The 22525-nt window shown below is 47.7% G+C and overlaps 1 protein-coding gene across 3 annotated transcripts in view; it reads right to left on the bottom strand.

Annotated features, from left to right (window-relative positions):
- Positions 1–2770: 2770 nt before the first annotated feature.
- CD58 (CD58 molecule) overlaps positions 2771–22525 on the bottom strand; it is a 40813-nt gene continuing 21058 nt past the window's right edge. The window contains exons 3-6 of one of the 3 annotated variants that reach the window (XM_032303638.1): positions 17954–18217; positions 10861–10945; positions 8524–8560; positions 2771–4222 (exon numbers count right to left, since the gene is read on the bottom strand). In XM_032303638.1, the coding sequence (XP_032159529.1) occupies positions 4196–4222; positions 8524–8560; positions 10861–10945; positions 17954–18217 (413 nt within the window). In that variant the 3' untranslated portion in view covers positions 2771–4195. The remainder of the gene's footprint in view (positions 4223–8523; positions 8561–10860; positions 10946–17953; positions 18218–22525) is intronic. The other 2 variants (XM_032303639.1, XM_032303640.1) reach the window with 2 other exon arrangements.

The following is a 22525-nucleotide window of genomic DNA, read 5'->3' as shown; positions in this document are numbered from 1 at the left end:
AATGCGGGGTTCAATCCCAGGACCCTGGGATCATGACCTGAGCCAAAAGCAGAGGCTTAACCCACTGAGCCACTCAGGCGCCCCCCGTGTCTCAAGATTCTAAGTCAAACTCTGGTTCGTGACACATTCATAGATTCACTGGCCGGTGTTTGAAGCTAGATGATTGTTCTGGGCTCTGACTTCCAAAAAGAAGGTTACTTTGTCCTCTGGTAATTTTCAGCCCCAGGCAGAGCAGGGAAAATTGTAGTTGGGATCCTGAGATTAGGGAAGTTGCCTACATCTCCCATCAGCCTCCAGGGCTGAGCCAGCTGATGGGGAAGGCCGGTGCTGGGGAGGGGGGACCCCCACCTTGAACTAATAGCTTAGTTTTTTGTTGTAATAATGGCTTTATCAGGACATAATTCACACACAGCACAAGCCATTCATTTGAAGTGGACAATTTGATGGTTTTAGTCCAACAGTTATGCATTTACTACAATATTAAAACATTGTCATCACCCCAAAAAGAAACCATGCCCTCATTAGCAGTCCCTCCTTCCCCTGACCCTGCATCCTCCTTCTAGCCCTGGGCCACTAGAAATCCACATTTTAGCTCTAGAGATGTGCCTATTCTGGACATTTTGCACGGACAAAATCATACCGTCTCTTTGGATTGGCTTCTCTCCCTGAGCATGTTTTCAAGGCTCACGCATGGTATATAGCATGTATCAGACCCTGGTAGGTTATTTGTTTTGTTTTGTTTTGCTTTTTTAAAGTAGGCTCCTTACCCAGCAGGGAGCCCAACATGGGGCTTGAAACCAAGACCTGATCTGAAACCAAGAGTCGGACACTTGCTTAACCTTCTGAGCCACCCAGGCGTCCTCAGATCCTCATTACTTTCTACACCGGCTACCAGCCCATTGTCTGAATGGACCACATTTATCTTTTTCTCGTGGACGGACATATGGCTTGTTCTCACTATTTGGCTATTATGAGTAATGATCTATGAACATTCATACACAAGTTTTTGCGTTAACATGTTTTTATTTCTCTTGGGTCTATACCAAGGAGTGGAACAGCCGGATGGTACGGCTGTAATTCCTTTGTTCTTTGTATAGGCTTCCCTTTTAGGACTTCGTAAACTCTCCCCAAGTGCTCACAGATCTGTTTACCCTATCACATCACAAGCTCTCCTCTCGTATACCCCACAGAACCGGGCACCTACAGTACTAACTATGTGGGAGTCAAATGTTGCTTACAGACACGGCAAGGTGAAGCTGGAGAGCTGCCCACCAGATCCTAGGTGGGCGGGGTGGGAGGGCATCCCTTGTAACCTTGACAAGCAGTGGGGACCACAGCCTGATAGAAGTAGGTTCAAGAAAGGAGGGGAGGAGTCAGAAAAAAGGAAGTACAGACCCTTTCTTTTGAGAAAATTTTCCATTAATGATAGTGGAAAATTAAGACAAGGGCCAGCTGGGGAAGTGAATCAAGGGTATTTTGGTTTTTTGAAGATATGGGAAATGACATTCTGTTTGTGTGACGTAGCAGAAAGGTGAATGCTGATGATGTGGGAGACAGACAAGGAGCGATCTCCTTAAGCAGATGAAGGTGGGTGGGATCCCACCCAGAAGCAGCGTTATAGAAGGAACATTTTGTCCTAAGACTCATATTTTGAGACGCTAAATCCCATGTGACTCTATTTGGAGACAGAACCGTGAGGAGGTGACAAAGGTTATATGGGGTCAAGAGGGGGAAACCTGCTCTGATAGAGCTGGTGCCCTCAGAAGAAGAGAAAGGGACACCAGGGCTCTTTCCCAGCCATGAGAGGACACAGCAAGAAGGCAGCCACCTGCAAACCGGGAAGAGAGCCCTCACCAGGAACCAAGCCAGCCGGCACCTTGATCTTGGGACTTTCTAGCCTCTAGAACCGTGAGAAAATAAATTTCTGTTTTTTAAGTCGCCCAGTCTAAATTCTGTTTTTTAAGTTACTCGTATTTTGTTATGGTGGCCCCAGCAGACAAAGACAAGGTCGGGGAGACTGGGTTCAGGCGGAGCAAGGAGTGTTCAAACAGTCACAGGAGGGGAAGCAAAAGACACGGCTGCCAACGCAGTCGGGTGTGCAGACACGTGGTGGGACGTTTTTCTGGATGCTTTTGTTTCGGTGACAGAGGAAGTGAGGCGAGCCGCCGAGCATGCGGACACAGGGCTACAGGTCTAGGAAGAGAGAGGAAGAGAGAGTGAGCAGACCCCGGTAATGCTGCAAGGTCATCTGAGAGCCACTGCGAGCCCCCTGGGGGTCTGCAGTCCAAGATGACCCGACTCAGCCCAGGGCTGTCTTTGCCTGCAGGGGTGCTTGGCAGCTCGGGTGTGGGGAGGGAACCAGCAGAGGTGACTCTGCCCACCTTGTTAGGATCTGGCCAAATGAGGACAAGTGGGAGGGTAGAAGAGTAAAGGTAGAGGAGTCACTCTCACGATGAACATGGAAACCCAGCGTGGCTCGGGGAACAAGAGGTTGCTGCAGCAGCAGGCCAGTGGGGGTCTGTGGAGCAGGGCCCGCTGGGAGAGATGTGTAAGATGGAGAGAGGAGCAGGGACACTTGTAACAGGGACTGTGAGGGGCTGCAGGCATTACTGGTAGAAGGTCAGGGACAAGACCAGGGCAGTGGCTGCTGGGAAGGGACAGGGGGGCAAAATGCTGGGGGCAGACCATGCCAGGGCACCGGATCTGGGGTTCTGAAAGCACACTCAGATTCGGAAGGGAGGCGCATTAGGAGAGTGATCTGGGCTTAGCGCTAAAATCTTCACAGGTTGAGGAACAACGAAGATGCTAGAAAAGGGAGTGTCTGGTGGTGCTGAGCTGCTGGTTTGCCCATCAGAACCGAGGAAGGAGGCATGGGCTGGAAGCAGAAAGGAGCCAAGAGGACACCAGGCCTCCTTCTTGCCCAGGGTCCAAGGAGCCCAAGAGAGGAAGCAGCTGGCCCTTGAGAGGGCATCGGGAAGCATCAGCCTCAGGGAGAGTCGGGTTCTGGTGAGAACAGAATCGTGGAGGCAACATTCATAGCAGAGAATCCTAGGAATCTTGCTACTAATGAAGGGGTCAGAAACGGCCTTACAGAGCGTCTGGAGATGAAGGTCCAAAAGGCGAAGGAGGGTCTGGGAGTCCCAGGCTCCCCACAGGGCCTGAAATAAAAGGGTTTCACAAGATGATCCAGACACACGTGTTGATAGGAAGCTTTGCTGCCCAGAGGTAGAAGGAGCAGGGGAAGAAGGGCTCTTCCCAAGAGTACTCGGGGCTCCCAGGCCCCCACCTCATTCTTGCTGGTAACTGTGAGGGGGCCAGAGAGAGCAGTCTCATGGGGCTCCTTTCAGCACGCTTTGCCTTGGTGTGATAAAGCGGTGTTTCCTCTTTCAGGCTGAAGACTCTCATGTGACAGGAGCTCCAGGGGTAGTGTGGGTTCAGGAGCTAAGGGCCTTGGACGTTGGTATGTATGACGGTGACCCAGGGGATAGGCAGCGCCATCTGCTTCCTCATTCAGGAGAGGCTGTTGGTCTGCATTTGTATAGGACTTCAGTGTTTTTAAGAGTTCTCTGCTGTTTCCCTGCCCATGTGACAGCTAACACCAGACACTGAGTGCGTTAAGAGACCTTCATGGGGCAAGTCCCCCTCAGTGTAGATGGCGGCAATCTGGTCTTAGCGAAGTAAACGGAAGACCCATGTGTTCTCACCTCCTATCAAGAGCCACGGATGCAGCACACGGACGTGTTCTGTCCATCTCCTCACTCCACTACCCATCCTGCAATGAATTCTTCTCCCTCTAAGACAAAAGAGCAGCGGAGGACGGATCTAAGTAAAAAGCCTTCACCTCCTGAGGTAGATGACTCAGAACAGTTTTCTGACCTAAGAGGAAAAAATAAAGCCAAACCACCTACCATTTAGGGTATATTTACATATTTACATGTGCATATCTGATAGAAAATTAGCAGTAAGAAACTGAGAATCAAAAACTATTTACAGTATGTAGTTGGAGACCAGAGCAGGGATAGGGTAGATACTAGTTCTGGTTAATAGTTGATATTTCTTCCAAAAAAACTCTTCCAGTGGAGGGTCACTTCAGATTAGAGTTCCAAAATGTCCTTGAAGATGACAGAATACTTGAACAGCAAATCAGATGGCTTTTGATTCCATTATTTAAATAACTTAGTCACTATACATTTGATCATCTTGAAGTACCGGTCAACTGGGGCTATAAGAAAAAAGATTTTCTGTTAGTAACTTGTAAAATGCAAACCAAGTTACCCTCCTATTCTACTGGGAGTAGACCTTTTATAATGAAGCCATCAAAGCCAAGGGCTCTGCGGTGCAGAGATGAAGGGAGATGGGTCTTGAGCCCTCCTGGGACGGTAGCTGGAGCCCATTGGAAGTAGCCCCTTCAGTGCGAGGCACTCACATTCAGTCCCGTTTCCTCAAACCGACCCAGTCTTGGAGCGTCATTGAGACCTCCGAAGAACAAAGCTGAGACCTTAAGGACTGTTAAGTGAGCTGTCGCTCCTTCTGGGGGCTATCTGCTCCTGGCCACATATGGCTCCTGGGGACGGTTTCCGCTCCTCCTCAACCTCTCTTCCTGATGAGTCATCTCTGCAGTGATGACAGGACAATCTGGGGTTGGCTCAGAAGAAACGAGTCCAGGCACAAAGCTGCAGCAAAGCCTGGACACGCCCCTTCACACCCCCCTGCCTGTTCTTGCCTCGTGCCTTCCCTACCACCTATACTTCCTCAGTCAGGCCAGACCCACTGGGTGCAGCCCAGACCACACCAGGGCTCCCCAAATATCTGTGCCCCATTGGTGACCAGAGATCATAAAGAGTGAGTGCTGTGGTCACAGGGATTAGGGAAAAGGAAGAAGATTATGAGCTTTCCTATTAAGAATCTAACAGGTACCTGGGTGGCTCAGTCACTTAAGCGGCTGCCTTAGGCTCAGGTCACGGTCCTGGAGTCCCAGGATCAAGCCCCACGTCGTCGGGCTCCCTGCTCGGAGCCTGCTTCTCCCTCTCCCTCTGCCTCTCCCTTCTGCTTGTTCTCTCTCTCGAATAAATAAATAAGTAAATCTTAAAAATAAAAAAATTTTTTAAAAAGAATCTAATAGAACCCAAAAATGGGTGCTGTGAATTTTTGAGGGGCATGAAGTGAGAGGTGCTTCCCAAATGTGTCCCGGCAGGCAGAGCACTCCTCAGAGCAGGGGCAGGGCTGGGTGGCCGCACTCCTCACCCATGCCCACACGGGTTGCTCCTCCTGCCTCTCCAGCTCCCCTTCAGGCTGAGACACCCCCACAGACTACAGATCTTTTTTCCCAGAGAAACAGGGCTCTCGGCTCCCTTTTTAGCTTGGGTGACTCTGTGACCTGTCTTCCAGGCATTCACACAAAAATAGAGATGACCAGCACTCCTGGAAATTGTCGACATTGAACTGTCTGGCTGAAAAGTGTGGTATGAGCCTGTTTTTCTCTCAGCACTCTGAAATGTGCTTGGCTGTCCTTGGATATATTCTAAGTGGGTCTAGCTCTTTCAGACACTGTCCTCACAGAAACGTGAAAATTTGGCCTTTGTTCCTGGTTATGCTTGTCCCCTCCCCCACTACTCTTCCAACCATATATGTAACTAATAATTGAGTTTAAGGAATTCCCACTGTGGCTATAGTGGCCTCTTTAAATGTAACAATTAGTATTAAGTAGGTTGTAAATATACAAAGTACAAAATCTGAACAGTAAACAAAACTACACCAAGAGCTGTGAGTGAGCTCCCACACCCAGCTCCAGGCTACCCAGGTCTCTCCCCAGGATGTCACCCTCGGATGTCACTTTTACCTTCCAAGACTCACTATCCCAAAGCAGTGCTTCTCTTGCTTGGCAGAGCTCTCCTGCTCAAGAGCCTACGATGGCTCCCTATTCTCATACTGCTCCAGCTTAATGCTCCTGACTTCACTCTTTTGCCACCGACTCAGCTTGATGCTAAGCAGACCAATCTCTCGGTCAAATAAACCACGAGGGTCTAGCTCCCCTCCATGTCTTTGCCCCTGCTGCCTCCCCGGCTGGAATGCCTTCTCCACTCCACCCTGCTCCGAAGATCTAGCTGGCATCCCACTCCCCTCAGAGCCTTCGTGATGATTCTGGCCTCTTCACCTCCCCTCGGGTGGCTGCCCAGCCCAGACCATCCCTACCACACATGCTGGCCCATTCCTCCGGGCCTCAGCCCATCTGTTTATGTACTCATCCACTCTCTCCAGTGTGCCCACACGCTGCTCGAGGGGGGAGCCCTAACATACCCCTTCTCTGAACCCCACACAGTGGAGGCCTCCCTGGGCACATGATCTCAAGCCACCAGCGAACACAGAGCCTCACCTTGCTGGCGCAGAGGGACCTCCGTGAAAGTGTGCTGAATGGAGAGAGCAGCCATCGAGGGCATGAGCTCTGGGATACCCCGTCACCTCTCCCAGTGGCCCTCCGATGGCCGCCTGTCCGCTGTCACCAGCAGGGTCCCAGCAGAGGCCGGCCCAGAATCTCGCCCTCCCCAGCAGTCATGCTCACTGCTGCCAATTGGTAATCCCCACCTCTGACCACAGCCCCTTGTCCTCTCTCTCCCCCTTCCCTGCTGGCACACCTGTTCCTCACCTCACTGACCGCTGCTCACCCTCTCTCCAGCCCCCTCCGCATGGCCTCCTGGCCCATTGACCCCTCCTCACAGCCTTGATAGGAGCCTCCCAGAGCTGCCCCAGGCCTCCAGCCAGCCTCCCTGGTAACCTGGGTGTGTCCCACTCGGCAGCTGGGGAGAAAGGGACCTTCTGAGCCCATGGGCCCCGCTGCAGGCAGGTGCTCCCTGCTGCACAGCAGCCCTTCCTCATTCCCACTCCTACCGCTGACCCCGGGGGCATTCTCAAAAATCAGCAACTCACTCAATAAAGCCAAAGAAGACGTCTTGCCCACCCACCCTCCCCAGTCTCTCCTCACCGTTAATATGCAGCCGCTGCCCTGAGGGTCTCTAGCAAGGGCCAATCTGGCTCTCCGTCCCTGACTCGACCCAGCCCAGCTCCTCCACTCAGCCTGTCACCCAAGGACTTGTCTTTCTTGGTGACCTCAGACGCTCAGGGCATCGGTTACTAATGAAGGTGCACCCCAAGCTGGAGCTCCAGCCGCAGCCCCGGAAGCCACTTCAGCAATTGTGCACCAGACCTCGGGACCCGTGTAATGCGCCAGAAGCCCACATTCAGCGTGTCATAGCACAGACCCGGCTTCCCAACCCAGAGCCCCGCCTGGGCACCAAGCGTCAGAATCCCTGCCACTTCTGGCTTTTTTCCTGGATAATAATAATATTCACAATCATCCTAGCGTGGTAACATTGATTAAGCTCCCCTCCAAGCCAGTCACTCTTCTAAGCGCTGTATTTTTCTTAACGTGTTTGTGCATGCTGCTACTTCTATGTTATCACCCACACTACTATTCCTCTACTCTTGTTACGCCCTTCTTCCACAGAAGACAACTGAGGCACAGAGGGTTGAAGTGACTTGTTCAAGGCCCGGGAGAGATGAGCTGGCAGGGAACTCGCACCCCCGGCCCGGGCAGCCTGCCTGCTTAGCTGGAGTGTTCATCACTATGACTGCCACACCTCCTCCAGCAGCCGGCCCCCCATGGCAGCCCTGCCAGGGCGACCATGACTCGGGCTTTCTCTACTTGGCTGCACTCTTCCATTTGTCCAGCAGCCCGTGTCCCCATCTCCAGCCTCTTGTCTACTAACGCCCCCTAAGCTCTGTCTGACACATAGCTCTGCTCAGAAACCCTCAGTGGTTTCCCAGAAAAAAACGACACAGACCTCTTGGCAACTCTCTCAGTATCTTGGCTTGGCCCAGCCTGCCAGTCCAGCCCTAGCTCCCTCTTCTCGCCGACATCTGCTGTCCCAAAGAGGATGACACTCATCACTCCCTATCCTGCCTCACAGCCCTGAGTCCCTTTACTCTTCCCACCACCCCCTAAAGCCCAGCTCCTGGGCTCCTGCCTCCCGACTGCCAAGGACCTGGCAGGGGACCGGGGTCCTTCTGGAGCCTCCATAGGGGAGTTTAGCCACGTTGCTGCTGTTGACTGTGTGGATCCTACCTTTGGCTTGTGATACAGGCCCAGGTCTGATCCTGGCTCCCAAAGTGAACCCAATCCTTGGTCCAGTTCTCCGGGGACAGGAGACGGAGGCTAACAGGATAACCCTCCTAGTCTGAAGACCCTGATCTGACCCAGCTCGATGACGTCTTAGCAATGGGCCCTGACTTCTCATAGTCACTGTCTCAGAGCAAGTGGCCACGATACCCCTGTGCAAAACCCACTGCGAGGGCGGGAGGAGGTGACACCCGGAAACTGCTGAGCCCAGCACGGATGTCACTTACTACCATTCAAGACAAGTGACAGATACACATGGTCCCCAAGGAAGAGGTGGCCCACATCAGGCCTGTTCTGGCTCTGCTGCATGATACCTAATTTACCCACCGCACAGTCTACGGGGTACTTACTCGGTTCTCTCTGTATCTCTGCCATATTTCAGAAAACCTACAAATGAAGACATTTTCAACTCAGTTAAAGGACTGAAAAGCAAAGCTGAACGCTGCAGTTCCTGCGTGCCTGATGGAGACCTGATTCTGAAGCACTCTAAATCAAAGCCCTGTCGAGCTGGTCTTCCCACCCTTCCAAATGCTGAAGCCAAACTAACTGCAGAGGGGGTCCAGGGACGTGTTCCAAGATGGCTCCTCACATGATAGGAAAAGAAATGCAAATACTGCTAACAAAAATGGATATGTCTATGGCAGCCCATGCACAAAGCTAAAGACATAGGGCAGGCTCGGATGGCGTGGGTCAGCACTGCCCAGGAATATGTGAGCCACCCGGGTCATTTAACAATTTTAGCAGTCGTATTACAAAGTGAAAAGAACAGGGTGAAATTCATTTTCAATATGTTCTAATTTTGAAATTAAAGTTGTTTAATTTTGACACTATAATTTTTTTAAAACATGTCATGAATATTATCATTTTAACGTGTAATCAAAATAAACATTACTAATGAGATATTTTGCAGCCCTTTCCAAATTCGTCTTAAAAAGTCAGTGTGCATTTTACATTTGCGGCATGTGTTTTTGGACTCCCATGTTTCCCAGGTTCAACGACTGGCTCATGGCTTGCCATTTTGGATGTTAAGATGTGGCTTCCATACACGTACACATCAGTGTCCTCCCATAAAAGGCATCAGCCCTCGTCTGGAGCCAGGCTGGTGGTCCAGCAGCCTAGTCCACAAGCCTGACTGAACTCGTCCCGGTGTCTGTCAACTACAACTCACCGCCATCCCCCTCAGAAGGCTCCATGCCAAATGCCTCAGCCTTTCCCAAGTTATGGCTTTAGGGTGGTGAAGCCAGCTGAAGTAAGGATATTTTTCAAGATAATTTTTTTTCAGGTTATAAGGTGCTACGAGTACTGACCATGGAGTAATTAATTTCTTCTCTACTGAATGAACTTTTTAAAAAAGTTAAATCACCTGACTGCTTTGGAATTATATGGGCACTGAGTACACCTTCTTTTTTGGTTCAGGTATTCTGATGACAGATGCACAAGAACTCTGAGTGGATAATGATTTTGGTTTCTGGGAACCCATCTGTTATGGAGCTGATGAACAATGATACTGTTATTTGGGGATTAAAAATAATTCTTTACAAGAACATTTGAGCTTCCTAAATATTTTACTCATTGGTGATGAAGCCTCAAAACTTTCTTCAGCTGATTTTTATATCTTATTTAGAGGAGAGTCGACTGACTCATAATCTACCACCTAGGGATCCTCATGGTATATGCAACCTTTAATATGGAAACAGTATCCCTGGGATATAACATGTTAGTGGCCAGGTACCAACAGTAGTCTCGGACAGCACTGGCGGACAGAACTTTCTGCGATGATGGAATTCTTCTCTGACTGGTCCGTCCCACCATGGTAGCTGCTAGCTCTGTGTGGCAACCGAGCACTTTACATGTAGACAGTTCAAATAAGGAAAGAAATTTTAAATTCAATTTAATGAATTGCTTTTATATTTAGACCACTCCACGTGGCCAGTGCCTACGGTACTGAGCAGCGCAGGTCTAGGGGAACATAAAATCTAAGTTGGTCCAAGACATGCATGTGAAATGACGTGGGACCCACATGCCATCACGTGGCTGAAAGGTGACTCTTCTGCATTCCCTGTGGGAGTAACAAATCAGCCTTGCCAAGAGCCCTTTTGAGAAAGCAGATGTGGAGAAGAACAGGATGGGGGAACAGCCCACCTGTTCTCCAGGGCACATGGGCTGCCTTCGGCACTGGCCCACATGTCTAGGGGACCCAGGATGGCTCAGGAAGGCAGTGCAAGTAACACCAGGCCTTTAGGACCCCCTCCAAGTCACCAAACCCCAACAACAGCTTCCTCCTCCCTGGGACCCCCTTCTGGGCTAGAAGAATGGAAAGTAAAGCCCTGGCAGCCAAGAGCAAGGGGTCTTGTGCAAAATCTAGCTTGGAGACCAGAGATATAATACATGTTGACGCAGACCACAAGCAGAAGGAGGCTGGGGAACATCCAGCGGGGTTCCCACATCTGTAAAGCCTCCTAATGGCCTGAGGATTCCTTCCCCCCAAGACCATGCAAAATCTTGGCAAACCTGGCGGACCCAGCAACTTTGGATGATGAAGAACACAGGAAGAAACAGAGGCCTTGGTTTCTTTCCAAATGCCTAAAATTTCAAACTTTGCTTTAGTCTCTAAACTATTAACTTTCTGGCCTTTGAAAAACCAATTCGAGGTCGAAGCGGATTTTTTTGAAAAGAAGTATACATACCTCTTTTGAAAAACCAAAAAAATTACTCCTGCTGCTAGGGGTATGATTACTGCTGGTATAAGTGCAAACCTGTTCCTTGAATGCTCTGTAAAAAAAATAAATAAATAAAATAAAAATAAAAATAAAGGAAGCTGGTAAGAAAGAAGGAAATACAATTAGCCAGATTGACCAAAACAGAGTCCAGGGGATTCTTCTTATTTGCAGATTCCATATCTACAATCCGCCTACTTGCTAAGAGGCAAGTATGTGTCCTCCCCATGTCCATGCCACAGCATGTTCATGGTCCCTGGAGGACACATGCGGCAGGACCGCAAAAAACCCGACTGCTAGGTGGACATGTCCCCACTGAGGCTGAACCAGGCAACACTCCCCCTTCTTCAGTCCTCTCCTCTAAGGTAAGGAAGTGTCCTATGCCTGGTCTGTGTACGGCCACATTTTTCATACTTTCGTGCTTTTTGTTGGCTAATTGTCTAAAACAGCCCTGAACACAGTGCCAAAGTGCTATGTAGCGTTCCTACGTGGAAGAAGGCTGGGATATGCCTTTCAGAGAAAATATATGTTTTTGTTAGATATGCTTCATCTAGGCATTAAGTCATGGCGCTGTTGGCCGAGAGTCCAATGTTCATGAATCAACAGCACATCTATAATAAGGTGTCTTTAAATAGAAACGCACACAAAACAAGGTTGTTTACTGATTTCTTGCCAAAAATGTTGACCAGAAGCTTGCAGGAACCTAACCCTGCATTTCCCAGAAGCAACATTCAGTATTCACTCATTCCGTATTCACGGTGACTTTATGACACACGACTACCGTAGATCAAGAGATCCAACAGTATTTATAAATAAACTTACCCGTATACGGTTGATACATAGCAAGCCCAGTGCTATTTATTCAAAGATGCAAACACTCCACTAGAAGTGTTGTTTCCAGCTAGCCCACACTGTCTGTGGAAGCTTAACTTAGCAACACGTGTCTGGTAGGGCACTGTGGTGGCAGTGCGTAACAAGGGCTCCGTAAAAACGTCCATCGTAAAGCAGCTACACAGTGTGCCCCCAGTCTCGTCGAACCATTATAAGAGTCGGAGTGTGCTGCAAACCTCTTGCTGCCTCGGTTTCCTCCAGGGGTGGCTAAATGGGAGTGATACGTACACCTGTCTCACAGGGCAGCTGGGAGCATCAGTTGAGTTAAGATCCTTGAGAACAGCTATAACCTATCACCATCACCCTAATGAGGAGATGATCTTGGCATCGCTACTGACATCCTTTGACCCTGCAAGTCCATTTCTACAGAAACGATCAGTGATGCGCTCTTCCCTCCCTCCAGAAAAGGCACAAAGATGTTTACCGCAGCTTTCCTGACAATATCAAAAAGCTAACACAGGGCGCATGGGTGGCTCAATGGGTTAAGCCTCTGCCTTCAGCTCAGGTCATGATCCTAGGGTCTGAGATCCCAGAGTCCCACTGGGCTCTCTGCTCAGCAGGGAGCCTGCTTCCCCCTCTCTCTATGCCTGACTCTCTGCCTACTTGTGATCTCTCTCTGTCAAATAAATAATCCTAAAAAAAAAAAAAAAAAAAAAAAAAAAAGCTAAAACAACCTACGTGTCCTCAGCAGAAAGGCAGGACATATTTACAATGTGGACTCCATCCAGCTGCTAAAAATCCAAAGGCAGAATACCTAAGCATATGGCAAAATGATCCCAGGGCACTGCTAAGGGAAGGCTGGGGTCACTAACAGCAACCACTGAGGGTTAAGAGAGAAGGGAGAGGCTGGGGAGGGGAGAGAGAAAGTGAATGAATAAATGAGAATGAGAATGTGAATACACACCCTTTCCTCTTATTCAGAACACACGTGGGTCAGAACAAACAGAAAGTCACCCACCTGTTTGAGCTGAGAGGCCCCCCAACCAGAAACTGCTAGTTACCTCCCTGTAATGCCCCCTATCCTTCCCCCGCTCTTTGGTGACAGAATTCAGATTTTCGGCTGGGCATGCTATCACTCCACTCACAGATTAGTTCCTCAGCCTTTCTTGCAACTGGGTTTGACCACGTGACTAAGTGCTGGGCACTGAGCTGTAGGGAGGGCTGTGTGGATTTCTCCAAAGTCTCCCCTTTCTGGATCCTCCTGCCTGAACCAGTGGGCAAGGCAGGAGGAGCCAGGCTGCTGCTGGGTCTCTGACAACTTTATCGAGCGGCAATACATCCAGGACTGCCTACTTTGGATATGTATGTATGTATGTACACACACACACACACACACACACACACACCCCAGTAGATAGATAGATAGATAGATAGATAGATAGATAAATATAGATAGATATAGATTCTAATGTGAAAAAAGCCATCTTCATTTTCAAGCCACAAATATTTTTAAAAGAGTATTATTTTTAAACCGCTGAGTCTAATGGTACTTGATCCAGTCCTTTCCAAAAACCTTTCTCCCAGGGATGATGCCATATGCCACGCCCACTCTGGGACAGCAGATATTCAGGGGAGATGACAAAACAGTAACACAGGTTCTTCAGTCTGTTCTTCCTCGGCGTCTGCTGCACGGACAGGTACTCCCCCCTCTTCACGTGGCTCCTGATTGAGAGGTCACCTTGCTGGAGTTTTCTTCCTGCCTCCTGGGAGGTCCTTCTCTGTCCCCTCTGTGGGACACTTGTCCTCTCAACAGCCTCGAAATGCTGGAGTCCCTGAGACTCAGTCCCAGTCCACTGCTCTGTCTTATCTGCTCACCTAGTCCCACGGCTTTAAATGCTGACTGTACACTGATTCTGCCCACACTTCCTTCTCCCGTGCTAATGACTCCCCAGAGACCTAGACTCAAATCAAAACGCCTTACCTGAGGTCTCCACTTGAAATCTAACAGGCATCTCGAACATGTCCCAAACCAAACTTCTCACGTCCTCCACACACCTGCTGCCCTGCTTTCCAGTCTCAGTAAACCACGACACTGTTCATCCAGCGGCTTGAGCCAGAAATCTGGGGGTCATCTGCACATTTCTTATTTGGGACCCTTCTCCCCTACTCAAACCATTAGGAATTCCTTGTGGCTGTATTTCCAACACGTACCCCAACCTGAACCACTGCTCCCAATCTGCTGCCATTACAGCCTTCTGAGACACCATAACCTCTGGCTGAGACCCAGAGTTTCTAAATTAGGTGCACATACCCCAGGGAGTACACGAACTGACCGGCGAGGTGCAAAAATGCGAGACCCTCTGTTTACTTTGCTACTTTTATCAGTCTTTACGTTTTTCCGATTTCGTTTAAGTTTTAAAATGGTACAAGTTAGGGCACCTGGGTGGCTCAGTCGATTACGCATCCAGCTCTCGGTTTTGGCTCAGGCCATCATCTCATGGGTCGTGAAATCGAGCCCTGCATCAGGCTCTGCACTCAGAGCAAAGTCTGCTTGAGATGTTCTCTCTCCTTCTCCCTTTGCCCCTCCCCCAACTCACACATGTTTTCTCTCTAAAATAAATAAATACATCTTTAAAAATAAAATAAAACGGTACAAGTTATATTAATCTATTGGTCCCCATACCCAACTCCCCATTTTCCTTTGGGAATAGAACCCCTGTGTTTTAAGTCGGTGCATGCCCGGCCAGCCGGTTAGTAAGGAGGACACTTCCCCGTCTCCCCCAGGGGCCATGGCCATGAACTCAGTCTGGCCAAGCTGCTGGCCCTGGAAGTGATGCATGCCACACTGGGTGGCTCTTTAAAGGGAAGGACTGTGCTCTCTCCTCTCCCTCTCACTTGCTTCAAGGTAAGTAGAGAAGTGAGCCCCTGTTTAAGTCCAGAGAGCACCATTTTTAAGCCATACCCATTTTGGTATATGTTTCCAAAAGATAAGGATTATCTATAAAGCATAACCATGCCATTATCATAGCTAAAAAAAAACTAAGGCCTTGATACAATCAAATATGCAGTCACCACTTAAATCTCTCTTATTTTTTCACTTTTTTTTTGATTGTTTGAATCAGGTTCAAACAAGGTCCATACATTGCAATTAATTATAGGCTTCTTAAATCTCTTGACATTCTAAGCTCCCCCTCGCCTCTCTCTTTCTTCCCCTTATAATTTATTTATTAAAAAACCTGATCCCTGGTCCTACAGAACACCCCCATAGTCCATACTATCATTCCAATGGTACGGTTTTCTGGCAACCAAGTCCTGTGCGTGAGTCAAAATCTATTCCTTAATTTGACTTATTTTAAGACATACAGAATCAGGATGATGTAATGGGGAAAATAAAAGGCTCTAGGATTCAAAGACCTAAATTCTAATTGTATCTCCACTACATAATTGAACTTGGGGAAGCCGCTCCAGCTAGTAGAACTTGTTTCCTCACTCTTAAAAGGTAAACATCTTCTTATAAGGTAAGTGACTCCTGTGGGGCAGTCTGGAATGGTGATAGTGGGCAGCCAACAAGACGATTATTGGGGAGGGCCTGCCAGAGGGCAGCAGGCTGGTCCATGTGAGTTACAATGTTTCACTGATAAAATAGGAAAAGTCTGGAATAAAAGAAAAAAATCAGCACTTAAAAAAGTAACACCTAGATTTTAACCACTATACCCACAAAAATTTATCTGTTCTGATGCATGCAACTCTACAGAAAGTATTCAAAAATCACATTGGAAAGAAAAGAGATCCTAGACAATTTATTGTCAAGAAGAACCATTACGATCATTAAATTTGGGCCCCAGATGCAGGGAAGAAAGACGTCCGCCAACACTAGCTTAGTGGGTCCCCAGGTATATATCTCCTATGTCAGGACTACTCTAGGATTTATTTATTTTTAAAGATTTTATTTATTTAGGGGTGCCTGGGTGGTCAGGTGGGTTAAAGCCTCCGCCTTCGGCTCAGGTCATTATCCCAGGGTCCTGGGATTGAGTTCAACATCGGGCTCTCTGCTCAGCAGGGAGCCTGCTTCCTCCTCTCTCTCTCTCTGCCTGCCCCTCTGCCTACTTGTGATCTCTGTCAAATAAACAAATAAAATCTTAAAAAAAAAAGATTTTATTTGTTTATTTGACAGAAAGAGAGCCCAAGTAGGCAGAGGGGCAGGCAGAGAGAGGGAGAAGCACATTCCTTGCTGAGCAGGGAGCCTGATGTGGGACTCAATCCCAGGACTCTTGGAATCATGACCTGAGAGAAAGGTAGACCCTCAACCCACTGAGCCACCCAGATGCCTCAGCACTACTCCAGGATTTAAATGACCTGGAATTACCTAGCACTGTTTCTCAAACTTTCAAAGTCTATAATGCAATGTGAACTATTAGTTTGGAGGGTGATGTAAAAGAAAGATGGATCACCATTATTGCATAACCAAGAGAGTCTGTTTGCAAATTAACCACCTCTATCATCAAGAAGAGGGATGAGATCATGATGATCTTTTCTCAAGGTATCCACAGGAAAGGGCATCTTACTTGGACACTCAATTCCAAGGGTAAAGGTTAAGTGAAAACCTATGCAAGGGCAAAATGCTTGGGGCACAAGAAGCTTTTCAAGATTTCAACCATCTGGTTTATTCTGCAGGCAATACCTTCTTTCTTTTGTTGGTTATGGGCATCTCTCTCTTCTCTCTCTCTCTCTCTCTCACACACACACACACACACCCCTAAGCCAAAAAAGCACACTGCTTTTGATTTTTGTTCCCACAATAAGGCAACTATCTGCTAGCATCAAATTGCATTTCCACACCTTGGATATTATGTAACACCCAGTAAGTGGAATTACTAAAGACGTGTCTGCTCCACGCAGAACAATTGTCGTGGACTTTGCAGCTGGCTTTCAAATCTTCTGGACAATTGTGTGACTTGCACAAAAGGTGCCATCCTAAGTGGCACCTCTGTGGGTCTGGTTTTTTTCTCTGCCTTTGGGGATCAAAACCATAGGTTAAGAACTAGAACTCATTTTGTACTTCATCTGGAAGTATTTGTTTGCTTTACCCAGGAGTTCACACTGCTTAGTCTGAAAATGATATAATGAACTTAATCCCTCCATGTCATTATTTGAAAATTTTGGGGGTGCCTGAGTGGCTCAGCTGGTTAAGTGTCTGACTTTGGATCGCAGCTTAGGTCTTGACCTCAGAGTTCAAGCCCCATGTTGGGCTCCACCCTGGGTATGGAACCTACTAAAAAGGAGAGAGGAGAGAGGAAAGAAAATTTTCAAGAAGGACAGTAGTACATGGGCAACTCAGGGAGAAGGGCTCACTAATCAAATATAATTCAAGGTTTTTTTATATTCATGACATTGACTACCTGCTTTTTTCTGCTTTAGTTGCCTGTTCAGAAAAAATGGATTCACAGAATCACCCCATCACTGCCCAAGGGAACTCACAGAGTCCTCTTCACTATTTACAAGGATGATATTGTTCTGCATCATAGTGTTCACTATTTTCACCTCTTTTTTTATGTTCTAATGACCGACTTTCAAATTACCGATCCTTTTGTCTGTAAACTGGGAATATAATGTAAAAAAAAAAAAAAAACCAAAACCTGCTAATAAAAATTGCAAATTACAAAGATACACGAGAGTTGAACAAAATAAAAGGGCCACAGCCAAGACAGATTGTCATCCCATCCAGGGAGCAGCCGAGATAAGGTACCAAGTACACATTCTTGCGGCACACGGGCAGCCTTCAAGAACACAATGGTTATCAAGAACATTACTGAGTACTGCTGGGAACAGTTCCTGAGGAGCTCCAGAGCCCGATGGTCTGACTTCAAAACCAGGCTCTACCCCTCACTATCTGTGATCTGAGGCAACCACGCTGAACTCCCCGCGTCCAGGTTCCTCCCCATAAAATAAAGATAATGGCTGGTACCCAACTCCTGCATCTGGGGGAGGACTGACTTCATGAACTGATCAGAACAGTGCTTGGCCCAGCAGAGGCTGAGAAATGGCAGCTGCATGTCTATAATGCAAGGTCCATGGAAACCATTCTTCATCTTACATTTCAGACATGAAACACAGGTGAGCATCTCTGGTTTGAAACTCCCGAGCCACCTGGGGTCCCTGGATGCATCACCCCCCCAAACCCTCCCGCCCCCGTAGAGTATCTCTGCCATGACACACTGGGTTGTTTACTCACCAGCTGGGACACAGGTTGCTAAGACAAGCAAGGATGTCTGTTTGGACAATGGACTGTTAACAGTACAGCTTATTTCCTGCGAGAGATCATTGTTCCTCTTAATCACCACTTCAGACATATTCGAGCCATTTTTACACAGTGCCGGAAAGCAGTTCCATGAATAGTTTAAAAGTTGTATGAAATTGTAAGATTCTGGGATCCTGCAATTGACTGTAATGTCTTCAGCAGCCAAGGTGCAATTTAGTGTTGGAGATGGAAGAGGATCTGGAGAAAAGAAAGGTAATATTTAGTATAGGAAAGAGGAACATTTAGGCTCATCATCTATGAAGAGATGAAGAGCTCCCAGCTTCCTCATGAGCTAGAAAAGACAAACAGACCCCCTTCCTTGAGCACTCAGGGGACAGAATTCCCTCTTCTTCTGGGTCAGATCTTCCTGCTCAAATTCAGAATATACGCAGGCACTAAATCCCTTATCCTCCATGCAGGAAGACACAAGTTTCCACAGAATAGCAGCAAAGTCAGGTAGCTGCAAATCCTCATCTGAGCTGACATGAGGATTTAACAGTTTTTATTTTTTTTCACTTACTTCTTTTTTATTTTTATTTATTTATTTATGTAAAGATTTTATTTCCTTATTTGACAGAGAGCTAGGGAAAGAGCACAAGTAGACAGAGCAGCAGGCAGAGGGGGAGAGAGAAGCAAGCTCTCTGTCGAGCAGGGAGCCCGATGCAGGGGCTCGATCCCAGGACCCTGGAATCATGACCTGAGCAGAAGGCAGATGTTCAAGTGACTGAGCCACTCAGGTGCCCCTATTTATTTATTTATTTATTTTTAAAATAAGCTCTATACCCAATGTGGGGCTTGAACTTGTGACCCTGAGATCGAGAGTTGCATGCTTTTCCAACTGAGCCAGCCAGGCGCTCCATATTTTTCTCACTTACTTCAAGTATTCACTACCCTGTTGTACTAAAAATGTTCTTGTATTTGAGTATAAGGTGGTACCCAAAACTAAGCAGGGTGCTTCCTAACATATATAGAGGAAACAGTTCGTATTATTCTACAATCTAAAAATGTTTAATTCCAAAAGATATCTAACTTACAGTGTTTGCAAAGCATGCGTGGAGCCGTGCCGTGAGCAGGTCCTGCTAATAGGCAGAGTGGGGGACGGCACCTGCCACAGACCTGTCAGTCTGGAGGCCTCAGGCCCAGTCTTTCTCTACAGGTGCCCCCGACTGGCTAAAGCAGCCCAAACCTGCAAGGAAGGGTTAAGAACCATAACGCTAGTTTATCCCATTAGACGTCCATGTATTTATTCATTCATAGGCCTTTTTGCATCTCTACCTTGCCCCAACAACTCACCATAAGAAATTGGAGAAAACATGTATAAATATACGGACTCTCCAGAAAATGGTCATGGTAGCATTTGGATAATAAAATTTCAATGCTTTATGAACATCTATGAAAAAGCAAATTAGAGCAAAGTAACATTCATCAAGATGACAGAATACCATGCTGCTATTTAAAACAGTATTTTCTAAGGCAAAGGAATGCTTACAATCTAATTATTCATCTAAAATAATCTCAAAATGGGGGCACCTGGATAGCTCAGTTGTTAGGCATCTGCCTTCGGCTCAGGTCATGAACTCAGGGTCCTGGGATCAAGCCCCACGTCAGGCTCTCTGCTCAGCGTGGATCCTGCTTCTCCCTTTCCCTCAGCCAGCTGCTCTGCCTGCCTATGCTCTCTCTGTCAAATAAATAAGTAAAGTCTTTTTTTAAAAAAATCTAAAAATGGAAAATATTCAATTTCTCTTTCCCCTCATCTTCTCCAGACTTCTTTCATGCTCAGTTAAGTAACACACCCGGTTAGAGACCTGAGTCACCCATGACTTCCCCTTCTGCTTGGGACTTCTTCAGCTGTTGGATTTAATCTAGTTCACATAACTTTTTATGTGTTGCCTGACAGCAAGCAATGGACATCTTTCTCCAGATTAAATTGTAAGCCACAGACCAATAGCTTTTAAAAGAGTAAGAGCTGCTATCATTGACTCCAAGTTAGCCAGCCCGGAGCCCTCCTCTCTAAGCCTCCTCCGGTCCTTCCTGCCTACCACATGCCCACAGCAGCCCCAGGAAGCACCTTCCTGAGGCCCCAAGTGTCTTTGTGTACTTAAGAACCAGAACTGATTGTTCTACGCTCTGCACGTACCTATGCCTCCCTCTGTGACTATGCTGGGCCTGAAACTGAGCTTTCTAGTTCACTGGAAATGTTCCACAGAAGCATTTCTCAACTCTCAGTGGGCATGAGAAGTCACCAGGGGTGTGTATTAAAATACAGATTCCTGGGCTCCCCACCCCCAACCAAGGATGCTGATGTGGGTGCTCTGAGCGTTCTGTCCCAGATTCTCGTGTAGTGATCTGACTCAGCCAGCGTCTAGTGTTTTGTGAACTCAACAGTGGCACCTCATAAGCCCCCTTCGGCTGTATGTCTGTGGAAGGTAAGGACTCAACACGCCTCAGCTCTTACCAACGGCGCCTGACCCAACACAAGGCTCAGAGGTGGCTCCTCAGTGAGGAGAGCGGACGCTGGACAGAGGGGAGGGATTCTCTCCACTGTCTCAAAGGTAAACTTCATTGGCTCCCCTCCGAAAAGGAAGGGTGAGGTGGCTAAGAGCCTGACTGCCTGGGTTCATACTGCAGCGCTGCTAGGAAGAGCCACGTGCCCTTGGCCAAGGTACTGAATCTCTGTGGCTAGGTCTCCTCTCCTGCACAACAGGGAAACCAGCAGCGCCGCCCCTTCACGATGAGGATGAGGATCACAAGAGGTGACATGGTAACAGCTGACATGGGGACTACCACGCGCTGCCTGGCATGGTCACATCAGCTGTAACAGAGCGCACGGCGGCAAGGTGAGCACCCCCTCCACGGGCGTGCATTACACAACCAGGAGCTGGGAGGTGTGCACTTCCACTCCGACTGGCTGTGTGACCTTGGCCCATGGCTCCTGTGGTAGCGGGAACATGTTCAAGAAACCAACCAGCCCAGGCCCCTTGTTCTACAGATGCAGAAGGAAGCCCTTGGTTAAATCGATCTCATTTTCACCTATGAAATGGAACGTAATACTCTGAAAGATTGGAAAGGTCTACTGGAGTATGAAGAGAATTTGAAAGGGCCCACATGGGAGAGCTGGTGTAATTTTGTGTGTTGTTAGAGCGCATGGAACCATCCAAAACCTCTTTCTGGTGGTCTCGCCACAGCATGGCCGCTGGAAGAGCCGGTCCCACTCACGGGAAAGGATGCAAACCCTCCTCAGGTCTCCCACAGCTCAGATCTCTGCTGAGACTCCCCAGCTTCTCTCACTGCCCACCGGACTTCCCAAGGCCACAGCGAACAAGTAGGAGTTACATCTGGACCTCAAGCAGCATGAAACTGACAGGAAACATACCCACTTCATCCTTAAGACAACTCGGTCCATTTACAATGCAGGAATCCAGTGCCCTGCTCTGTAAGATGGAGAACCGCTTCTACAGATCTGATGATATTTGTGTATTTCTCTTAACTTTAGTAAAAAGTCACACCACTTCAGATCGTTTAAGGATCGAGTAGTTAATTCTACTTATATGACCATTACCGCCTTCAATGCAGCTAACGAGAGAAAGCACTAATAAACACTGGTGGTGGAAATTTGAAGGGGATTTTGAGGGAAGAAGGAAGCCAAATACGAACTTACACACAAGGAAGTGGATGGCCTGAATTGAGGGGGTGCCAGGAAATCCCCCTGCCGAAAATATCCTTTCTGAAAATCTCCCAATAGGTCTGGTGTCTCCGGAAGATCATCAAGTCACTTAGGTATTAACTAACATACCCTGAAGGAAGTAGTCCTTCCTCATTTCAAAAAAAAAAAAAAAAAAAAAAAGGTATGACCAATCATTTTGTCATTCAGGTGTGAAATCCTGAGTCATCTTGTCTTTTTATAACCCAAATCTAAGTTCGCTTGACTCTTTCTTAGAAGCATCTTCTCTTTCTTTCCTTTCCCAACATCTACCAGCAACACCTGTCTCCCTAGAAGATCACAGTCACTTCCAACCTGGTGCTCTCCCTCTCTAATCCATTGTCAATACCTACCATCTGATTAATCATCTGAAAATAGAGTTCATCGAGTCATTTCTTTGCTCCAGGATCAGATCCAGTGGCTCCTCAGTGTCACAGGCTAACAGCCAGACTCTCGAGCCAGGACTTGAGGTCACACCCTTTACGCTGCCCACATCACTGCCTCCTGATCAACACTCACCTCTCTCAGGCTCTGCAGGTCTTTGCTAACGAGGCTTCCTAAGGGCTATTCAGTTGGGCTGACTCCTGAAATCATGCACCTTAGTTGAATGACCGTGGAATTTTAAAAATCAAATTATTCTTAACGCTTTCATCAAGTTTAAAAAGTTAAACATATCCAAAAGTCTGAACGCAGTTTTACAAACTCTTATGAAAGGGCTTTTCAAATGTTTCCCAGTGTTATCTAAATACAAAATCAATCTTTTTAGTTGCTGGCTCTATAAATAGCCAGATCCCCAATCTGCATAT

The sequence above is a fragment of the Mustela erminea genome, chromosome 10 (genome assembly GCF_009829155.1).
Source record: "Mustela erminea isolate mMusErm1 chromosome 10, mMusErm1.Pri, whole genome shotgun sequence".
NCBI lineage: Eukaryota > Metazoa > Chordata > Mammalia > Carnivora > Mustelidae > Mustela > Mustela erminea.
Note: the sequence above shows the minus strand (reverse complement) of the source record. Positions and strands in the feature narration are given on the sequence as shown.